The 17,823-nt window shown below is 39.0% G+C and overlaps 1 protein-coding gene and 1 pseudogene across 1 annotated transcript; both read right to left on the reverse strand.

The window, feature by feature from the left end:
• Nucleotides 1–14,570: 14,570 nt before the first annotated feature.
• On the reverse strand, nucleotides 14,571–15,762 carry LOC126625556 (LOB domain-containing protein 39-like; annotated as a pseudogene).
• Nucleotides 15,746–16,491, reverse strand: LOC126626694 (E3 ubiquitin-protein ligase RHA2B-like). Its single transcript, XM_050296080.1, has one exon. The coding sequence runs from the start codon at nucleotides 16,450–16,452 to the stop codon at nucleotides 15,898–15,900; it is 555 nt and encodes a 184-aa protein (XP_050152037.1). The 5' UTR covers nucleotides 16,453–16,491; the 3' UTR covers nucleotides 15,746–15,897.
• Between the last annotated feature and the right edge of the window lie 1,332 nt (nucleotides 16,492–17,823).

The following is a 17,823-nucleotide window of genomic DNA, read 5'->3' on the forward strand; positions in this document are numbered from 1 at the left end:
ATTCTTGGGAGAGGTTCCCTCGGTCGTAGGAGCCGCCTGTTGTGAGACAGGTGCCTTCTCGATAGAGGGAGGTACAACTGATTCACCGGCCACAGAGGCAGGCCGCGCTGGGGCCGTCTCTATGGCCGAAGCCGGCTGTTTCTTGACCCCAGAATGGCCGGCGGCGGGAGAAGAGGAAGCACTGGGAGTCGTCGTGTGGCTGGAGATAACGTGGATCTCCCGTGCACCTTTCTTCGCCAGTTGTTTGACCCGCTTGGCAGGCGGGGAAGGCTCGATAGCCGGCCCGGCCTCTTGGCGAGGCCGTTTGATCAGCACGGCCCTACCAGCGGGTTTGTCCTTTTGGGCCACGACCGATTTTTTCCCGGCCGTAGCAGCGGCAACTGCCTCCGTCTTTCTCAAAGGCCGACTACCTAAAAGGATAAAGACAATTCAGTGAGGCAAGTCAATATGCAAGGTTGATAGGAAAATGGAACAGGTACCTTGAGTATGAGGGGCCGAGGCCTTCTTAGGTCGGTCGCCGAAGAGTCTGCTCACCGCATCTTCGACCGGCGCACTAAAGAACTCTTGGGTGTAATTTTCCCACCACTCACCGAAGGTGTCGGTGCAATGAGTTTCTGGGGTGGCTGGTCGAAGCCGGAATTTTTGGCAGTGCTCTTGGAACTCCCTCACGGCGGTTCTACACTCCTTCTCAGAGGAACGAGGTTCGCGTCCACGGCTTAGGACCGTTCGGGAGGAGAGAAGGGGGATAGGGCAGCCCTGAAGGTAGCCGAGCTGTCGGGCAAGGAAGTTCGGATGATATACTTCCCAACCTGACCGTTTCCCATCACAGCCGAGAGGGAGGTCGCGAGCAAGCACAAACAACCCCCAGGTCTGACGAAGATCGGCGTCCTCTTCCGCGCTCCATGGGGAGGTAGGCAGCCTGATGGAGGAATGATAGTCTCGACGACGACATATTAGGAACTCGTCGTTGGAGAAGTCGTCAAGAGCAAAGAGGTACCGAAATACCTCTTCGGCTTGATGGGGAGGTGTCGGTCGAGAGGCCAGTTGAGGTCCAAGCGCCTCTGTTGGTGAGAATTCAGCTATGGCCGGCCGAAGGGAGGCGAAGTATACCTGCAACCAGAGCTGGAAGACCCAGAGAGGACCATTCTGGTGTGGGTCGACCTTGTGGAGGGTCGCCTCGGCCAGGCAGCGGAAAAGTTGGGCGAGAATATTGGAACTCAGTGCCAAGACGTGACCACTAGCCAGGGCTTCGGCTATCGGCATGTTCTCGACCAAACACTTGTTTGACTTGGTACAACAAACGTATTTGTTGTACCAGTAGAAGAGGAAGGCTTCATGCTCTCCCTCTCGCAGGTCCTCTTCTCCTCGGCCGGCGAAGTGAAGATAGAGGGTGTTGTAATTGCAGAAGTTCTTGTGGAGCTTCTGAATATCTTCCTTCGACGGGATATGACCGTCACGGTTCAAGGTCTCAAAGGCCCGACGGTTGAAGAGCGTTTTCAGGTCGATATTCGATGGATGCCCAGAGAGGGTCGCGTCGACAGGGATCCCGGTCGCCGAAGTCCCCAGAATGGCAGTGATATCCAGGACGGTGGGACCAATGGGACCCAGAGGAAGGACCATCGTGTTGGTGGCCGAGCACCAGAAGCACAGAGCGGCTTGGAGAAGCTCCTTGTCGGGGACGATTTCCATAGACGAAAGGAGAATGGCGTCGTAGATGCCAAGGGCCTTCCATTGCTCGCCGAAGAGTCGTTCCATTCGAACTACCCAGGCTGCCCAGGATGTGGTCGTCGAGGGCCAGGAGCCCTGGGGTTTAGCCACATCCCATCGCGACCATTCAAACCCTTGAAGTAAGGGTGTTAGGCAGTGCTCCTGGAGAAGGCTGATGATAGTCGGCGGAATTGTAGCCTTGAAGAGAGGACCCAGGATTTGGTACTGGGTGCTCATGTCGTTTTCAAACCGGATGGTCTTGATCGAGCTCCGATCAACAATCTTCTGGTGTTGGTCACATTCCCTGGAAAGCTTGGAGATGAAGGATGCCATTGTGTGAAAGAGGCACGGAGTAAAAGGGTTGTCTGGGTTGGGGATTTAAAAACGAAGACTTGGAATAGGATAAATGCACTAGAAATCAATGGCAGAGGATTTCAGGAAGTTTGAGAGCGTAAAAGTACAAATGAGGGAATTTCGGTATTTATAGAGTTATGGGGGGGAAGAGCAATCGTTCGAAATTCAAAACAAAGGGCAAAATCGACCGGAGGAATCGTTGATCATGATGAACATTTGGGAAATGCGGTTGAGAAGACCGACGGTTTTAGGTTTTGGGGGCGCACGATCGCGTGTGACGGCGAAGTTAATGACGAAAGACGGTTCGACGCCTGCACGATGACAGGTGGGCTCACGGACTGATGTAATGGCTCGCGGATTGAGATAGTGGTCATAATGGCAAGACGGTTCGGGCAGGCGCACGCTTCAGACGTCATTATCGGGGATTGGCCATGTTGGAGGAGGCCACGTGGCGAGTGGTTTAGCAGGATCAAGATCGTGCGATCGTGTTCAATAAATGCGCCTTGGAACTCGGGTATTGGGATCCTGAGTGGTAGATTCGCTTCTTCAAGGCCGAAACTCGGCCGAAGGTTTTAGGCCGAGGACCTCAGAAGCGAGGGGGCAATGTTTGGGCCCAAAATAACAGTTTGGGCCGAGGGAGGAATCACTTTCGGCCCGGGAAGACGTACGGCGAGAGGGTCATGGGGCGTTCAGCTCGTGGGCTTCTAGGCCTAGGTCGGTTAAATCAGAGTGCAAGTCGAGTCCTAATACAATAGGGACCCTCGACGAGATCAGTAAAACTAGAAGGCGAATCCGGCTCAATTAAGGACTAGATTCGTAGTCCTAGCAGAGATAGGACTGATCAAGGTAATGTTAATCCGGAGAGGGAAACCTAGTTCGAATAGGATTGGAACTCGGGCTCGGTGTTTTGCTACTATAAATACAAGACATTCAGCAATGGAAAAGCCTCCTGCAAATCAACACAAAAATTGCCCTGCGCAAACTCTCACAATTTGAGATCTTTTTCTTTTCCTTTTTCGCTGACACATCTTCCGTTGGCATCAACAGCACTGTGGAAGCAACCGGTGATATCTTAAGTCGGCATAGATAGCTCTGTCACCGTAGAGTCGGTCGGTCTCGCAGTATCTTCCGTTGGCATCAACAGCACTGCGGCGAGAACGGTCGATTGCCTATCCAAGTCTCGGTCGAGAAGGGTTTTCGAATCCTTGTTGGTCGAGGTCATCTCATTAGCCTTCTCGGCGAGGTGAGGTGTTACAGTTATTACATTCGGCACATTGTAAGCCGAATTCGGTTCGTGAACTTTGTAAGAAATAGCAGCCTTGTCTTCAGGCTCGAGAACCCAAGAGGCCGAGACGCGTTCCTTTCTCGGCCGCAATTGCAAGACGCAGAAGTCAGTAGCGCGACCCAACGCAGCATCATCAAATTTACTCCTCGGCCGAGCCTCGACCGACGAGTTGGCACGCCCCGCAATCACCGAAGGACGTAGTTAGCTTAGAATATATTCGGCCTGCGCGCCACGTAGGCTTCGTAATTTCTAGGGTCAACAGAAATACAACTTTCTCTGTTTCTCTTTAAAACCTCTCTACTATTTCTCTCTTCTACAATATTAACATCTGCTAACGCGTTTAAATCCATCATTAATTAGAATTATACTTCATATCATTTAATCACAAATTCTAAAAGTTTCCTCATGCTTTATGCTGGACTCTAATTTTCTAATGATCGAGGTTTTGTTTGATTTTTACATTTTCATCTTCTTTTTCAAACTCCCTCTTTTCTTTTAACTCTTAGATTAAATAATCAAATTAAAATTTAAAAACAAAAATAATGGGCAGCAAATATCTAAACTTACAACGTCGACGTTTCCCCCAAAGAGAAAAATATGGCAAAAAAAAAAAAAGAAAGAAGAACGGTGATCCTTTCAAAAGGATAGATTTCGGGTATTTGTTTGCTGACAACAAGGCACATGATGTGGAGCCACGTCCGACGACTGTAAACTGTACCTGCAACCGACTTTTTTCTGATCAAATATGTAATTAGCTTATTTTTGAAATTCGCGTTTGTAGCCAGAGAGTAATGTTCTGCATATTTGCTGACGAAATTTGTTTTTAAATAGCCAACAGGATCGGCGAGGATATTATAGATTCGTGAATCATATCCGTTCATTGTATATTATGTGTCAGTTTTTATCAAATAATGTTTATGTTTATTTTTAAATAAAAATATTTAAAATAATTTTTGACTGCACGATGTACGATAAACGAACACAATTTACAAAGTTTTAGAATTCTCACAAAGAGGATACAGACTCTTTAAATAGTGTTGTTGTTTGGAACTATATTGGCTCGAAATTTCTGTTTAATATTTTGACGTAAAATGTAAACATTTTTATTCGTTTACAATAAATTTATCTTTCAATAAAAAAAACTTACCAGAACAAGAAATTGAATATACAACATAAAATTTTTAAAATGGTCTGGTATGAAATTGAGAGTGGCCCTTTTGAGAGTGGCCGTTTTGATTTATGTACATAAAGAAACTAGTTTTTGGTTTTATTAGCTTGCACTTTTGATTTATGTTCATGAAGATACGAGTTTTTGGTTTTATTAGCTTGCAGAATTCAGAAGTGATAAATAAATTTGTGAAGGCAATGACACTTCACTGAGCATCCGGATTTTGTATGATCGCATTGTCCAAAGATAGAATTGTCCTTTTGGAAGAAATTCAGTCACTTGTTTTATATAAATAAGTTCTCGTGACATGATCACTTATAGTTTTTAAATTGAAAGAGAATTAAGCGAGATTAGTTCTTTAGTTTCGTTTAAGCATCAAGTGCTACTCGCAATTATGCTAATTGAAGTGCTTAAATGATCACGGTTGCACTGTTTCCGTTGTCCATGCATTTCCTCCGCAGCTTGTTTCGCTCTTGGCGGGCGGAAACAGCATCGCTCTGGACAAAGGACAGGTCGCCTGGCCCTGATCGACCCAACTATCTAGGCACTCCCAGTGAAACACATGACCACAGTTGCACTGTTTCCGGTGCGTTTCTTCCGCCTAAAGTTTTGGGTTGACGTTACTTGTTGCAGTTTCTTGTGTTTCTTTGCTTACCCCATGTGTATTTGTTCCGTTTCTGTGGCTGTGAGCCCTTCCGATGATATTGTTTAACGCACGGGCAATGCCAATGCTCCAATTAATCGACTAGTTTCTTGACTCGTGTTTTGTGAATTTAATAAGAATGAGATTGGCCATAAAATTCGACAAACTGTACAATATTCATAGGCATTGACAACTGTATGTTGTTGTTCACTCTATGTTATGAGGAAAAAAAACCTAGGAAAAAAGGTTCAACTTCAATATTCATAGCCATTCAGTTTCTATGTTGATTAGCGAGATATTACATTTGAGAATTTAAAATAAAATCGTCATTGCAGTTGTTGACATAGGTAAAAGGAGCAAGCCAAAAAAGGCTCAAATTCAGACGTAAGAACAAACAAATTATAAACAACAAACATTATTATGGGAAAAACAAAAGAACAACTTGTCGAGACGGCTACAAACTATATGATTACATTTTGACTGACTTCTCAAATTATATTACAAGCGATGTATATAGAGACCTAAAACTAACTATTGGGGGACTTTTGGTACCGTTTGGTACGTGGGATGGGACGGAACGGAGTGGGACGAGGTGTTCCGTCCCACGTTTGTTGCGCCTAAAACGGGTGGAATGCGCTGTTCTACGGGACAAATTTTGGGTGAATTTTCGTTCCGTCTCACCCCCTAGAATGACTTGTTCCACATCCGTGGAACACAAAATTATAACCTCTTCGTCTCCTTCTTCCTCCTTGTTTCCATCTGAGGGCATCTTTGCTCCCTCTCCACTCCGTCTTGTCCTGTCCCGTCCCGTCTCGTCCCGTCCCGTCCCGTCTCGTCCCGTCCCGTCCCGTCTCGTCCCGTCCCGTCTCGTCCTGTCTCGTCCAGTCCCATTTCATTCTGTCCTGTCCCGTATGCATACCAAACGATACCTTTAGATCAAGGTGGAGTTGGGATTTGAGAACATCCTCTTGTCTCCTTGGTTCGGTTTCGTACAAACTCTTGGAATATCTCGAAAGAATTAGCACGTCTTAGGAAATACCCATTAGATCAATGATTCGAAGATAGCATGATTAAGCAAATAATGGCTTGCTCAAGTGAGGCGTGGCGTGAAAGGTGGAAGTTTATTAGTTTAGCATGAGAGAGAGTGTTTGTGTGGCTGCATGGTGTTCTAGTCTGGATAATTTGGGTTTCCTAGGGTAAAAGGCTTCTGATAGCTAAAACGCTCAGAGGGAGGTTGTGGAAAACACTAAGGTGGTAGGTGTGATGCTTTTTGATGTTTGAGGCTATTTGCACTATGGGAATGATTTCCCAAGCTTGGTGTAGTACAATCCTCCTAACGTTCTCTCATTTTCTCTCTTTGGGTTGAGTCCCCCCTTCTTAATGGCTCTTGACCTCTCTTTTGTAGGTGAATGACTCATTTCTAGAGTTCCTAAGGACTCTTTGAATGTGGCTTGGTTTTCTCTTCTATTTTCTCCTAGTTCTTCTGCCACCTCTGTTTTGGTGTAAGGCAGCTAGGCACAACTACCCTCGTGAAGCCTACATCGTGCCTTCTTTCCGAGGTGCTGCTTTCCCATGGTCGGCTTCCTCATGCGTTACTTCTGGTAATGCGTCTCTTGGTTTTCGTACATTGTTCTTATACGTGAGCTGGGAAGGGAAAGTCAACTTCCATCCTCATTAAATGCATGCCCTGCTAGGCTTTCACGTGAATTTAAGGCTTGGGGTTTGGTTCCTTCCAAACTAAGTTGGTTAGCTAGCTAGGGAAAGGAGGAAACTAAGCAGGCCTCTCTCAAACTCACCCATGTGGACTTCAAAGGTTACGGACTTGGATCCTCAGGCTCCCAAGCAGCCCAAAGTCTTCCATAATCTTGATTTCGTTTAGGCTCGATAAACTTCTGTAAGCATCCACATCACAATTCACTTGGCAAGCCCTAAGCATTTGATTTTGGCTTACTTTAGCTTGAATAGTGATTAGCATGATGTATACGCATGGATCTGCATGAGCATGACGTGATTTATATAAATGTTCAGTTTAATAACCGTAGCGTGGCATGATTGTAAATATTTTCCTTTCTCGATTATGCACCTTTGTATGTATTTTAGGCTCAACTTAAGGCTCATATAAGAATTGAGCTTTGAGACCTGACCAAGCTTGCATATGACATTTTTGGGCTTCAACCCTAGCAAACGCTAACATGCAAAATACCATGACAACGTTCCTAGTTTCTATTCAGCAAGCACTAACCCATTGTCAAACCACGACAACGCGTTTAGTTTCTATTCAACAAGTCAAACCAGATGTTGAATATTTTATCTAAAACTTAACTAAAATGAAATTTAACTAAAAGGAAAGATTTCAATGATCCAAAAAGGACCAAAAAAAGAAGGTTAAAAAAAAGTTAAATATATTCTACTAATATTTAGAAGGAGTAGGATTATCTCCTCTCCTAATCTCTCTCAATTTCCACCCCCTCCTATTTAAACGGTTGCTATTACACCACGTCTACATCTTGTTTTAAATTTTTTTATATAAAGAATAGACAAAAAGAAGAGTCTGAGAGGAGGGGATGGAAAGAGATGGTAATAGGAATGTACTAAACAAAACACTTATATATCAATCCATAAGGTTTTTCATACAACATATTACAATATCCATCGATGAGTTTTTATGTTTTGAAAGCATTACGTAACAACCTCATTACCAATACTATCAAATCTCTCTCTATAAAAATAACCATGTTATCATTTATCCATTGATCTCTCATACAATTCCACAATTGACCTTCATAAATTTCAAAGCAAAAAATGTTCTTTCAACGATGGAGTAGCACATAGAAGAGTTAATTTTAATGTCACAAACAACTAAAAGTGTACATTTTTTCTAAAAAAAAAAAAAGAAAAAAAAACCTCAATGGGGACATCCGCGCTCCGCCCTCGATGATAGAGTATGAAAGCCATTATTTTGACTATTATTTTTAACTTTGATCTTGATCATCAATGTTCAAACTTGGTATGCTTCACTTTGTTTGATTTATAAAGGTTTCGAACATTCAAATTTAAAAAGTTAAGTAAGAGCCATCTCTCTCAATTTAACTAAAAGGAAAGATTTCAATGATCCAAAATGGACAAAAAAAAGAAGGTTAAAAAAAAGTTAAATATATTCTACTAATATTTAGAAGGAGTAGGATTATCTCCTCTCCTAATCTCTCAATTTCCATCCCCTCCTATTTAAACGGTTGCGATTACGCCACGTCTACATCTTGTTTTGAATTTTTTATATAAAGAATAAGACAAAAATAAGAGTGTGAGAGGAGGGGATGGAAAGAAATGGTAGGAATGTACTAAACAAAACACTTATATATCAATCCATAAGGTTTTTCATACAACATATTACAATATCCATTGATGAGTTTTTATGTTTTGAAAGCATTACATAACAACCTCATTACCAATACTATCAAATATCTCTCTCTATAAAAATAACCATGTTATCATTTATTCATTGATCTCTCATACAATTCCACAATTGACCTTCATAAATTTCAAAGCAAAAAATGCTCTTTCAACGATGAAGTAGCGCATAAAAGAGTTAATGTTAATGTCATAAACAACTAAAAGAGTACATTTTTTCTAAAAAAAAAAAAAAACAAAAAAAAAAAACCTTAATGGGGACATCCGCCCCCTCAAAGCCCAAGATGGCTCTGCCCACGATGATAGAGTATGAAAGCCATTATTTTGACTATTATTTTTAACTTTGATCTGATCATCATTGTTCAAACTTGGTATGCTTCACTTTGTTTGATTTATAAAGGTTTCTAACATTCAAATTTAAAAAGTTAAGTAAGAGCCCTATTTTTGAAAAATTCAAGTCTCGTGCATGAAGATTAAAAGTTGTAAACTTTGAGAGTTTTTTTGGTGGGCTGGATAAGATTGAATCTTAGGAATATAATTGGATTGGTAGGGACTTGTAAGATTAGACTTGTAACTCACATATAAAGTTATAAAGATATGTTAGATAACCCAATCTATTGTAAATTCATAACTCATTATGTCAAATCTTGTCTATCTTAAGCCATCTCCAACCGACCTGGCCAAAAGGCCATAGGGCTAAAAATAGCCCGTTTTGACACGAAATCCGTCTCCAACCAAGGGCTAGGCCAAAGGGCTCGTGGGCCCCACCCGAACAAAAATGGGAGAACTGGCCAAAGGGCTGGCCAAGAGCAGCCAACTTGCCAGCTCTATAGCCCCCCAAGCACATGCTACCTGACGTCATACTGACGTCAGGTTACTGTTTGACTTTTTTTTTTTTACGAAATTAAAAAAATATATCTATTTTAATAATTACCTAAGCCATTTCTATCCCATTTCTCACATCATTTTCACCATTCCATACTATCTTACCTCATTTTATTTCAATTCTTCACTAATTTTTCACATCTTTTTCATTTTATAAAGATAAGAAATCCAAAGGCTTATTAATTTAACGACAAGTGACATTCAAAATATGTCAGAAAACCTTATTTTAATTTGATAGTTCAATTCAATTAACCATATTAATTCAATTGAAACAATATATTATGTTTGGCCTATGGTCCTTTTGCACTCTCGATTGGAGATGATTTTTTTTCAAAAGGCTATGTTTGGCCTATGGTCATTTGGCCATCTCGGTTGAAGATGGTATAATATATGGCCTGACACTATTCATTAAAATACAATTTCTTGTATAGCTATAAGGCTAAACATAACCCTTTGACCCTCTTTTGATTGAAAATAACCTTACATTTTGACACAAAAAATAACAGATAAAACTCAATTCTATTTCAAATCACAACCTATTTTATTTCGCACACCAAAGAAGCCTGAGAGTATACAACATTGGTTAGTAGGTGCGTTAGTCTTTCTTTATTGTTTAACTTTATCTTTCGATTTGAACAGTTTGGCCAAATTGGAGTCGACCAAGTCTGACATATTCAACCTGAGGCAAGGCAATCACCTTTTTTTTACAGATAATTGATTTTTTTTGTGTGCATTTCATTAGATTAATTGCTCACCTTTCTAGTTATTTGTATTTGTTATCTTTACTCTCAAAGAGAAGTGTTTTTGGCACTCCAAAATTCTCTTTCTATACTCCGAACTTTCTATATTTAAAAAGAAAAATACACTTGTGAGGATTGTAGAATGAGATTTTTGAAGTGCCAATAATACTTTCCACTCTGAAATTGCATTAATAGTGGATAACGATAACTGCGATGAAACTGAATTCTCATAAATAGTATCTCGTTGTTGAAAATAGTATTTTCGATAGGGATAACAACGGTTCGGTTTGAGGATGGAAATGTTATATCCATCTCTATAACCACGAAAATTAACCATATTCATAACCGCAAACTAACCATTGAGGTTTATCCATAACCATATACACCAAGTAACGGATTTTCAATTGGTTATCGGTTATATCTATCTTCGTCAAAAAAACATTACATTCATCTAATTGACGGACTATAAATTTTAGTAGATAGTAATTCCATCATTAAATAGCAACATCCAATTACAAAAAAACATAACAATATATTTGAAGTTGTTCATGATAAGCCAATATGATAGATTGGTCCAATAAAAAAGAAAAAGAGGACAAAAGCAAATATGAAAGGAAGACAAAACAAATTGTCTAATAATTCAAAAACTTGTGATGACAAAAGAACGAGATATTTGCACTTCGCTTCTAGTTCCACCAAGCCAGCATCATATTTCAGGGTGCTCCTCCTTCACACCCATCAATAGAGCATGATTCCTACATTATTAAGCAAATGATGAAATAATTAATATGAATTGTTGTACACATATAATCTACAAAGAAGATAATTATATACATATAATATAATTGCCAATACTTACCTCATCCATATCCATATCTTCAAAATAAGTGTAACAACTGAGTTGTGCATTAGAACAAGAAGCTAGTTGTGAAACGTAAATACTTAAATTAGTTCTAAAACTGAATGCATACTAATTAATTAAGTTTGAGAAATAAGTTCGAAATTAAGATTAAAGAACATGCACAAATATAAGATGAAAATAAATTAATACTTTGGGGTACCTTGAATTTCTCTCCATAACCAATTTTGGGCGCACATTAAGGCCCAATGTCTTTGGATGAAGTCTACCACGGTGTGGACTTACAAATCTCCCACTAGCACTGAAAGCTAAATCGGAAGCAACGGTAGATACATGAATAGCTAATATATCCCTTGCCAAAGCACTTAAGATAGGATATTTAGTCCCATTTGATTTCCACCAACCCAAAATATCAAAATCAGATGTTCTAAGCAAAACAACCTCACCCAAATAGTGATCTAATTCTGACTTTACATTATCAGTACTTACAGTACTAGAAACAAACAAGTCAAAGTTATCCATTAAGGGATTCATCTCTTCAAAGTCAGATTGATTCAATTGAGATGAAGTGAATGATGGTTGATGACCAATGTTAGAGATATGATTAGATCCACACTCTTTTACCAAATCATAACAATATTTGCGAATCTTATCAATTTCATTCGAACCATATTGCCCAAACATAAGAGGAAAGAAATACTCAATCAGCCTCATCTTGAATCTTGGATCCAATACAGTAGCTACAACCATTATTCCATGAATCACACTCCAATATTTATCAATTTCTTAATCATACTTCTTGCCATATTTTTTATTTGATCACGTCTAGAGGTAAGCCACCAGGTAAGCAACAACCTGATCTCACAAATCTTTGGAAAATAAAGATTGGTTGTTGGGTACTTAGTTCCAGAAAACAACTCGAAGACATTATAAAACAACTTTAACTTCTCATAAATCTCTCTTGCCATCTCCCAATCTCTATCATCAGGCAAACACTTATATTGCGACTCTCGTTGTTTCAAATGAGGGAAAACATCCTTGTAAATCAAAGCAAATTGAATCTTTAAAAAGTGGAATTCCACCAAGTTTACAATCAAGCGCCATCTTCTTAGTGCTTGGAAGCTTCAACCGACGTGCAGCTTCCTCAAACTTTTCCTCTTTTTTTTTTTTTTTTTTTTTTTTGTGTTGCTGTCAAGTAAACAGCACTATCACGAATTTTCTCAACACCACCACCAATCACTTGCAGACCATCCTTCACAATCAAGTTTAATATATGCGCACAACAACGCATGTGAAAGAACCCTCCACCCAACAAAAGTGAACTACTAGAAAGTTTTTCAAGAATAAGATCAATCATTTTATCATTTATAGTGCAATTATCTACGGTTAAGGTAGAAAGCTTACGATCAAGGTTCCAATCTAGCAAGCACTCCATCAAAACATCTGAAAGTGTCTTGGTGATATGCAGACAAGGCACATAAATAAATCTGAAAAAGTTACAAAGAAGATGGTTACAATAAATAATCTGAAATATAAATCTAAAGCTAGACAATAATTAAATAGAAATTAAAGTATTAAAAATATCACCTTATTATTCTGTTCTGCAACGTCCAAAAGTCATCAATAAAATGTGTTGTTATTACCATAAATCCTCTGTTCTCGTTACTTGCAGTCCACATATCAGTAGTTATGGCAATTTTACTCTTATTTTCATCCAACAATTGCATTGTTTTCGAACGCTTATAATCATATATTTTTAGGATATCACTCTTGATTGTGTTTCTTGAAACAACATTAAACAATGGTTGGACAACACTCATGAAGTTTCTAAATCCAACATGCTCAACCATGGAAAGAATACAACTCTACTTTCCCATCTCCCACTTTTTGGGTTAGCGTTTGCTTCAAATTTTTTTGTCTCCAATGCGGACATATTGTCACATGATTTCTCAAATGGCTGGTTCCATTTCCAGTGTTCCCACCAAGCTTCTTGTTACAATAATTACATATTGCTTTCATCACCCCCATCAACTACTGTTCTTGTGTAATGTTGTCACACCAAATTGCGAAATCTCAAATTATTACCTTCACCATCATCACCTCCAGGTTCCTCAATCTCACCAGCGACCTTATTTGGAGTTGGTATATCTTAAGGCCGGGCAATTTGATTTGGTATTTCTTGTTGCACAACACTTGGATTCAATGTAGGTACTAGATTAGAATCAGTTGGGGTAGATATTGTTTCTTCTTGAGACTTTAAATTTTCTTTTAGACATTTTGATTGCTGTGAACACAACCAAATCCATTAATATGTAAACAAAGACATGGTATAATACTGAAACTGAATCAATTAACATGTAAACTAAATATAAAACAACAAACAAGAAGACAATTATTGATTTAATTTTTCATAATTCTATGGGTTTATATCATATGTAATAAAGTAGAAAACTGACGCTAATTGAGAATTTGCATGAATCAAATAACATGAAAAAGAATGAAAGAGTACCTATTGAGCTGACAACATGCATCGATTTCTTGACAGTGAGACTCTTGAAGAGAGATGAATCTGATAAACTTGGAACATTTGATAATTGATATATAAAATGATTCAATGAATTAATTTGGTTGAGTATAACAATAAGAGTATTGAATTGATGAGGTTGTTGGTATGCCCCATGCATGATGTTTGGTGCATAATAAAGATAGTATAGGGTTTGATGCATGCATAATGAATTAGTATAGGGAGGGTTCGGTGAATTGAATAAAATTATATTATATATCAAATATATATATATATATATATATATATATATATAATATTTGGGTCGGATTCAGAGACGGATACGGATTGGGGACCTCTACAACCACATCCAAAACCATAACCGAATAAAGTTCATGGTTTTTCCCCATATCCATACCATACCCGAATTTTTATATCCAGATCCAATCTATTCAGACAGTTATGTACGGTTATCGGGTTTAACGGTTAGAATTACCATCTTTAATTTTCGACGAAAATCAATGGTTGAAAAAAGAAAATGAAAAAAAGAAAGGTCGTCGTACAAAAAGTATTTCCAACCATCATATAAGTCGTATAAGTAATTAGGGTAAATTACATTTTACCCCCTCAGGTTTGGGATCAATTTCAATTCTTTACAACATCTTTAAAACATTTCAATTTCATACATTTACTATCATTTTATTTCAATTTCATAAATCTGTTAAAAAATCTGTTAAGTAAACCGTTAAGTGATGACGTGGCAAATAAGGGGTCCCTATTTGTGCTGACGTGGCTACCACATTTGTGCCACGTAGCTAAACACTAAATAAATTTTTTTTAAAAGTTAAAATAATTAATTAAATAAGTAAAAAAAATAAAATAAAAAAGCCAAAACCCAGTTCATCTTCCCCACCCCTTCTCCATACCTTAGCACACCCCCAACCCAGAATCCTATTCCCCCACCCTCTTCCACTGTCTTCACCTCCCCTCCCATCTAAAAAACCCAATTCGTCTTCCCCACCGGAGCACACCCCATATTTCAATTTCATATAGCCACGTCAGATTCACCAAGTTGAGTAGCTTTCTCTTCGGTAGTATGGGTGTTGATCTTCGAACCCACTCTTGAAGCACGTGGTGACTCTAGACTCATCTGAGTTCATGGACGGGGTTCCCGGTTGTTGCATCTTTGATTTGGGCTTGGGTTTGAAAGACGGGGTCGAGGTCAACCGGAGATCCAGATCTGCGTGTGCTGGAGCTAAAGTAACTTGGTGGAGGACTCGTCGACCGTGGCAGATTGCTTGCGTTTCGGCGAGGAGGCTATGGTGAACCGGGATGAGGAACCAGAGTTGTGACTCGGATCTCGAAGCCTCCACATGTCCATAGAGATAGTGACGCCCCCGACATCGGCCTCGGTGGCCTCATCAGGAGTAGACGCTCGGTCGACGAGCTACGGAATCGGCCAGAGTGTACCGTCACAGAGGATGGTCTCAATGATAACTTGGCAGAGATGAACTGGGACATTGGGAATTGTGGATGACGAAGATGAAGGACATGAGGCCGGCGCGGCTAAAGAACTTGGAGGAGGGTGTGCTCAGGTGGGGAGAAGGGGTGGAGGAATGGGATTCTGGGTTAGGGGTGTGCTCGGGTAGGGAGAAGGGGTGGGGAAGACAAACTTTTTTTTTTCTTTTTTTTTTAATTAATAAATTTTTTATTAAGTGTTTAGCCACATCAGCACAAATGGGGACCCCTTATTTGCCACGTTATCACTTAACGGTTTACTTAATAGATTTTTTAACGAATGTATGAAATTGAAATAAAATGATAGTAAATGTATGAAATTGAAATGTTTTAAAGATGTTGTAAGGAATTGAAATCGACCCAAAACCTGAGGGGTAAAATGTAATTTATCCAAGTAATTATGACCAAACTTGTTATTCTAACTAAAATAATTTTATTACTTTCAAAATTCAACCTAAGAGATGATTGATGTCGGAAATGCTTTTTGTTAAGACGGTGGGAAAAAAAGATTTCCAATGGAAGAATTTTTTACGACCAACGGCCAACTTTTATCCTCGAAAAAATATTTTTTTCGAAGGCAGAATACCTTTTTCGACAGGATTTGACCTCGCTAATAACGTTTTGGTAGTTGCAATTTTGATTCTTGAATCGTAGCCGGTGGCTGCAAATCTGCAATTCATGAAACTATTCATTTTATTTGCAAAATAGTTTGAAACCGTATTTAAACGGTTAGGAACCGAACCAAACCAAAATCAAATAGTTTGATTATATTTTGATTTTAGCTTTACAATTGCACTGAGTCGAACCCTAAAAACATTTTTTCGGTTTCACTCAAAGCTCCACCAAACCGAACCGTGCTCACCATCCCTTTCTATCGTTCCTGAACTTCCTTTGCCGCAGCTCATTGTTTCGCTCTTAGCCGGAAACAATGGAGATCTGCACAAAGGGCAGGTTACCTGGCCCTGATCGACCCAACTATCCAGACACTGCCTGTGAAACACATGATCACAATTGCACGGTTCCCTCACATCATGGCTCCGCTCTATGCACTCCAAGCATATATTGCATTCTGTGTCCAGACTTTCAAGCCTTGTGTATTTGTCGAAAACTTGACCAAACTCCACTACCGGAGGCTTCCTCTTGATGTATTCTGTTAGAACATGGATCGGCACGGGAACTGCCGATGGACACAGACGATCCAGCACAACAAAATGATTGTTAGTTTGTCGACGACGATATTCTTCTAACTCAGTCATCTCTTGGGAAGGTTTGAGCAGACCTAGATGGGAAAGTGCAACTATCAACAGGATCTTGAAGCAGTGGGCCAGGACGAGCAGTGTCGTAAACCATTTCGGCACTTTAATACCAACCCAAAACGCCATGGGATATATATATATATATATAAATCGAGGGGAATTGAAGGGTTTGTGTTTTCGAGATTGCAAAAGCACAAATGGGTGCATATATTTAGAAAATTAGATAAGAGAGTCCAGATAAGAGAGTCCAGAATGTACTTAACCTTTAAAATATCATTACAATTGAAGCCTTTAACATGTGGTAACAACAATTCCGGCGTGAATAAGGTGTTTTGCTAGTTGGCATTTAAAATTTTGAAATCTCCATCATAACAGAGTCCGAGGTCTCTGATAATTTGTGAATCATGTCTGTTCATCGTACATTATGTGATAAAAAATTACTTTAAATATATATTTTAAAATAAACATAAACAGTAATTGACAAAATTAATTGCATAATATATGATAAACGAACACAATTTACTTCAGAATTCTCATCAAAAGACTCCGACAAGAATCTGGATCCTACAATACTTTAGAATTTTATATTTTTTATCTGTTTTTAAAAAATGACACGATTTTCTTAAGTATTGTGATTGATGGGACATTTCGAAATTTTAAGCGCTAAGTAGGAAAAAAACCTTATTCACGCCGAACTGTTGTTATGCACTTGTAGGAAGCCTCAATTATAATCTATTATATATAAAGAGAGAAGAAAATGTGAATAGTGTTTTGATGTCATTAAGCTTTAACAAAAATACCCTTAAAACAAAAACCTTCAAAGGTATTTCAAAATAATGCATCAAATAAGGCAGAGGCATTTTTGTCATTTTAATAGTATTTTTTAATAATTAATTTTGTGTGTGTGTGTATTTATTTTATTTTATAATTAGTACCTCACAATAGGTTAGCAATAATGTGATTCAATTTCTCTATTTTTAAACACGTTCAAAAAGTTTCAAGAGGCGTGTAATGCTGGTTATAAAAAAGGTCATTCGCACGCGGATAATAATGTGATTAAATTAGTTGTCAAATGATTTTTTTACACGTTCAAGACATCTTAAGAGACATGTAATACCGGTTATAAAAAATATCATTAGCACACGAATAATAATGTGATTAAATTAGTTGTAAAATGATAATTTTTTTATTTTTAACAAACGATATTATCTACACTAATGGGGAGGGGGTGGACTTAGCCTCATAATAGGCTAACAATAATGTGATTCAATCAGTTGTTTATTAAATATTATTTTCTCTATTTTAAACACGTTCAAAATATCTTAAGAGGCGTGTAATGCCGGTTATAAAAATAGTGTGGGCTTAGCCGCACACGAATAATAATGTGATTAAATTAATTGTTAAATGATTTTTTTTTAACAAACGATATTATTTACATTAAGGGGGAAAGGGTGGGCATAGCCTCACAATGACTAGCAATAATGTGATTCAATCATT

Source organism: Malus sylvestris, chromosome 6 (genome assembly GCF_916048215.2).
Source record: "Malus sylvestris chromosome 6, drMalSylv7.2, whole genome shotgun sequence".
In the NCBI taxonomy this organism is placed as follows: domain Eukaryota; kingdom Viridiplantae; phylum Streptophyta; class Magnoliopsida; order Rosales; family Rosaceae; genus Malus; species Malus sylvestris.

What these genes read in the sequence shown, in the direction of transcription:
- LOC126626694 (XM_050296080.1), bottom strand. Translation starts at nt 16,452, where the DNA reads ATGGCGTTTTGGGTTGGTATTAAAGTGCCGAAATGGTTTACGACACTG.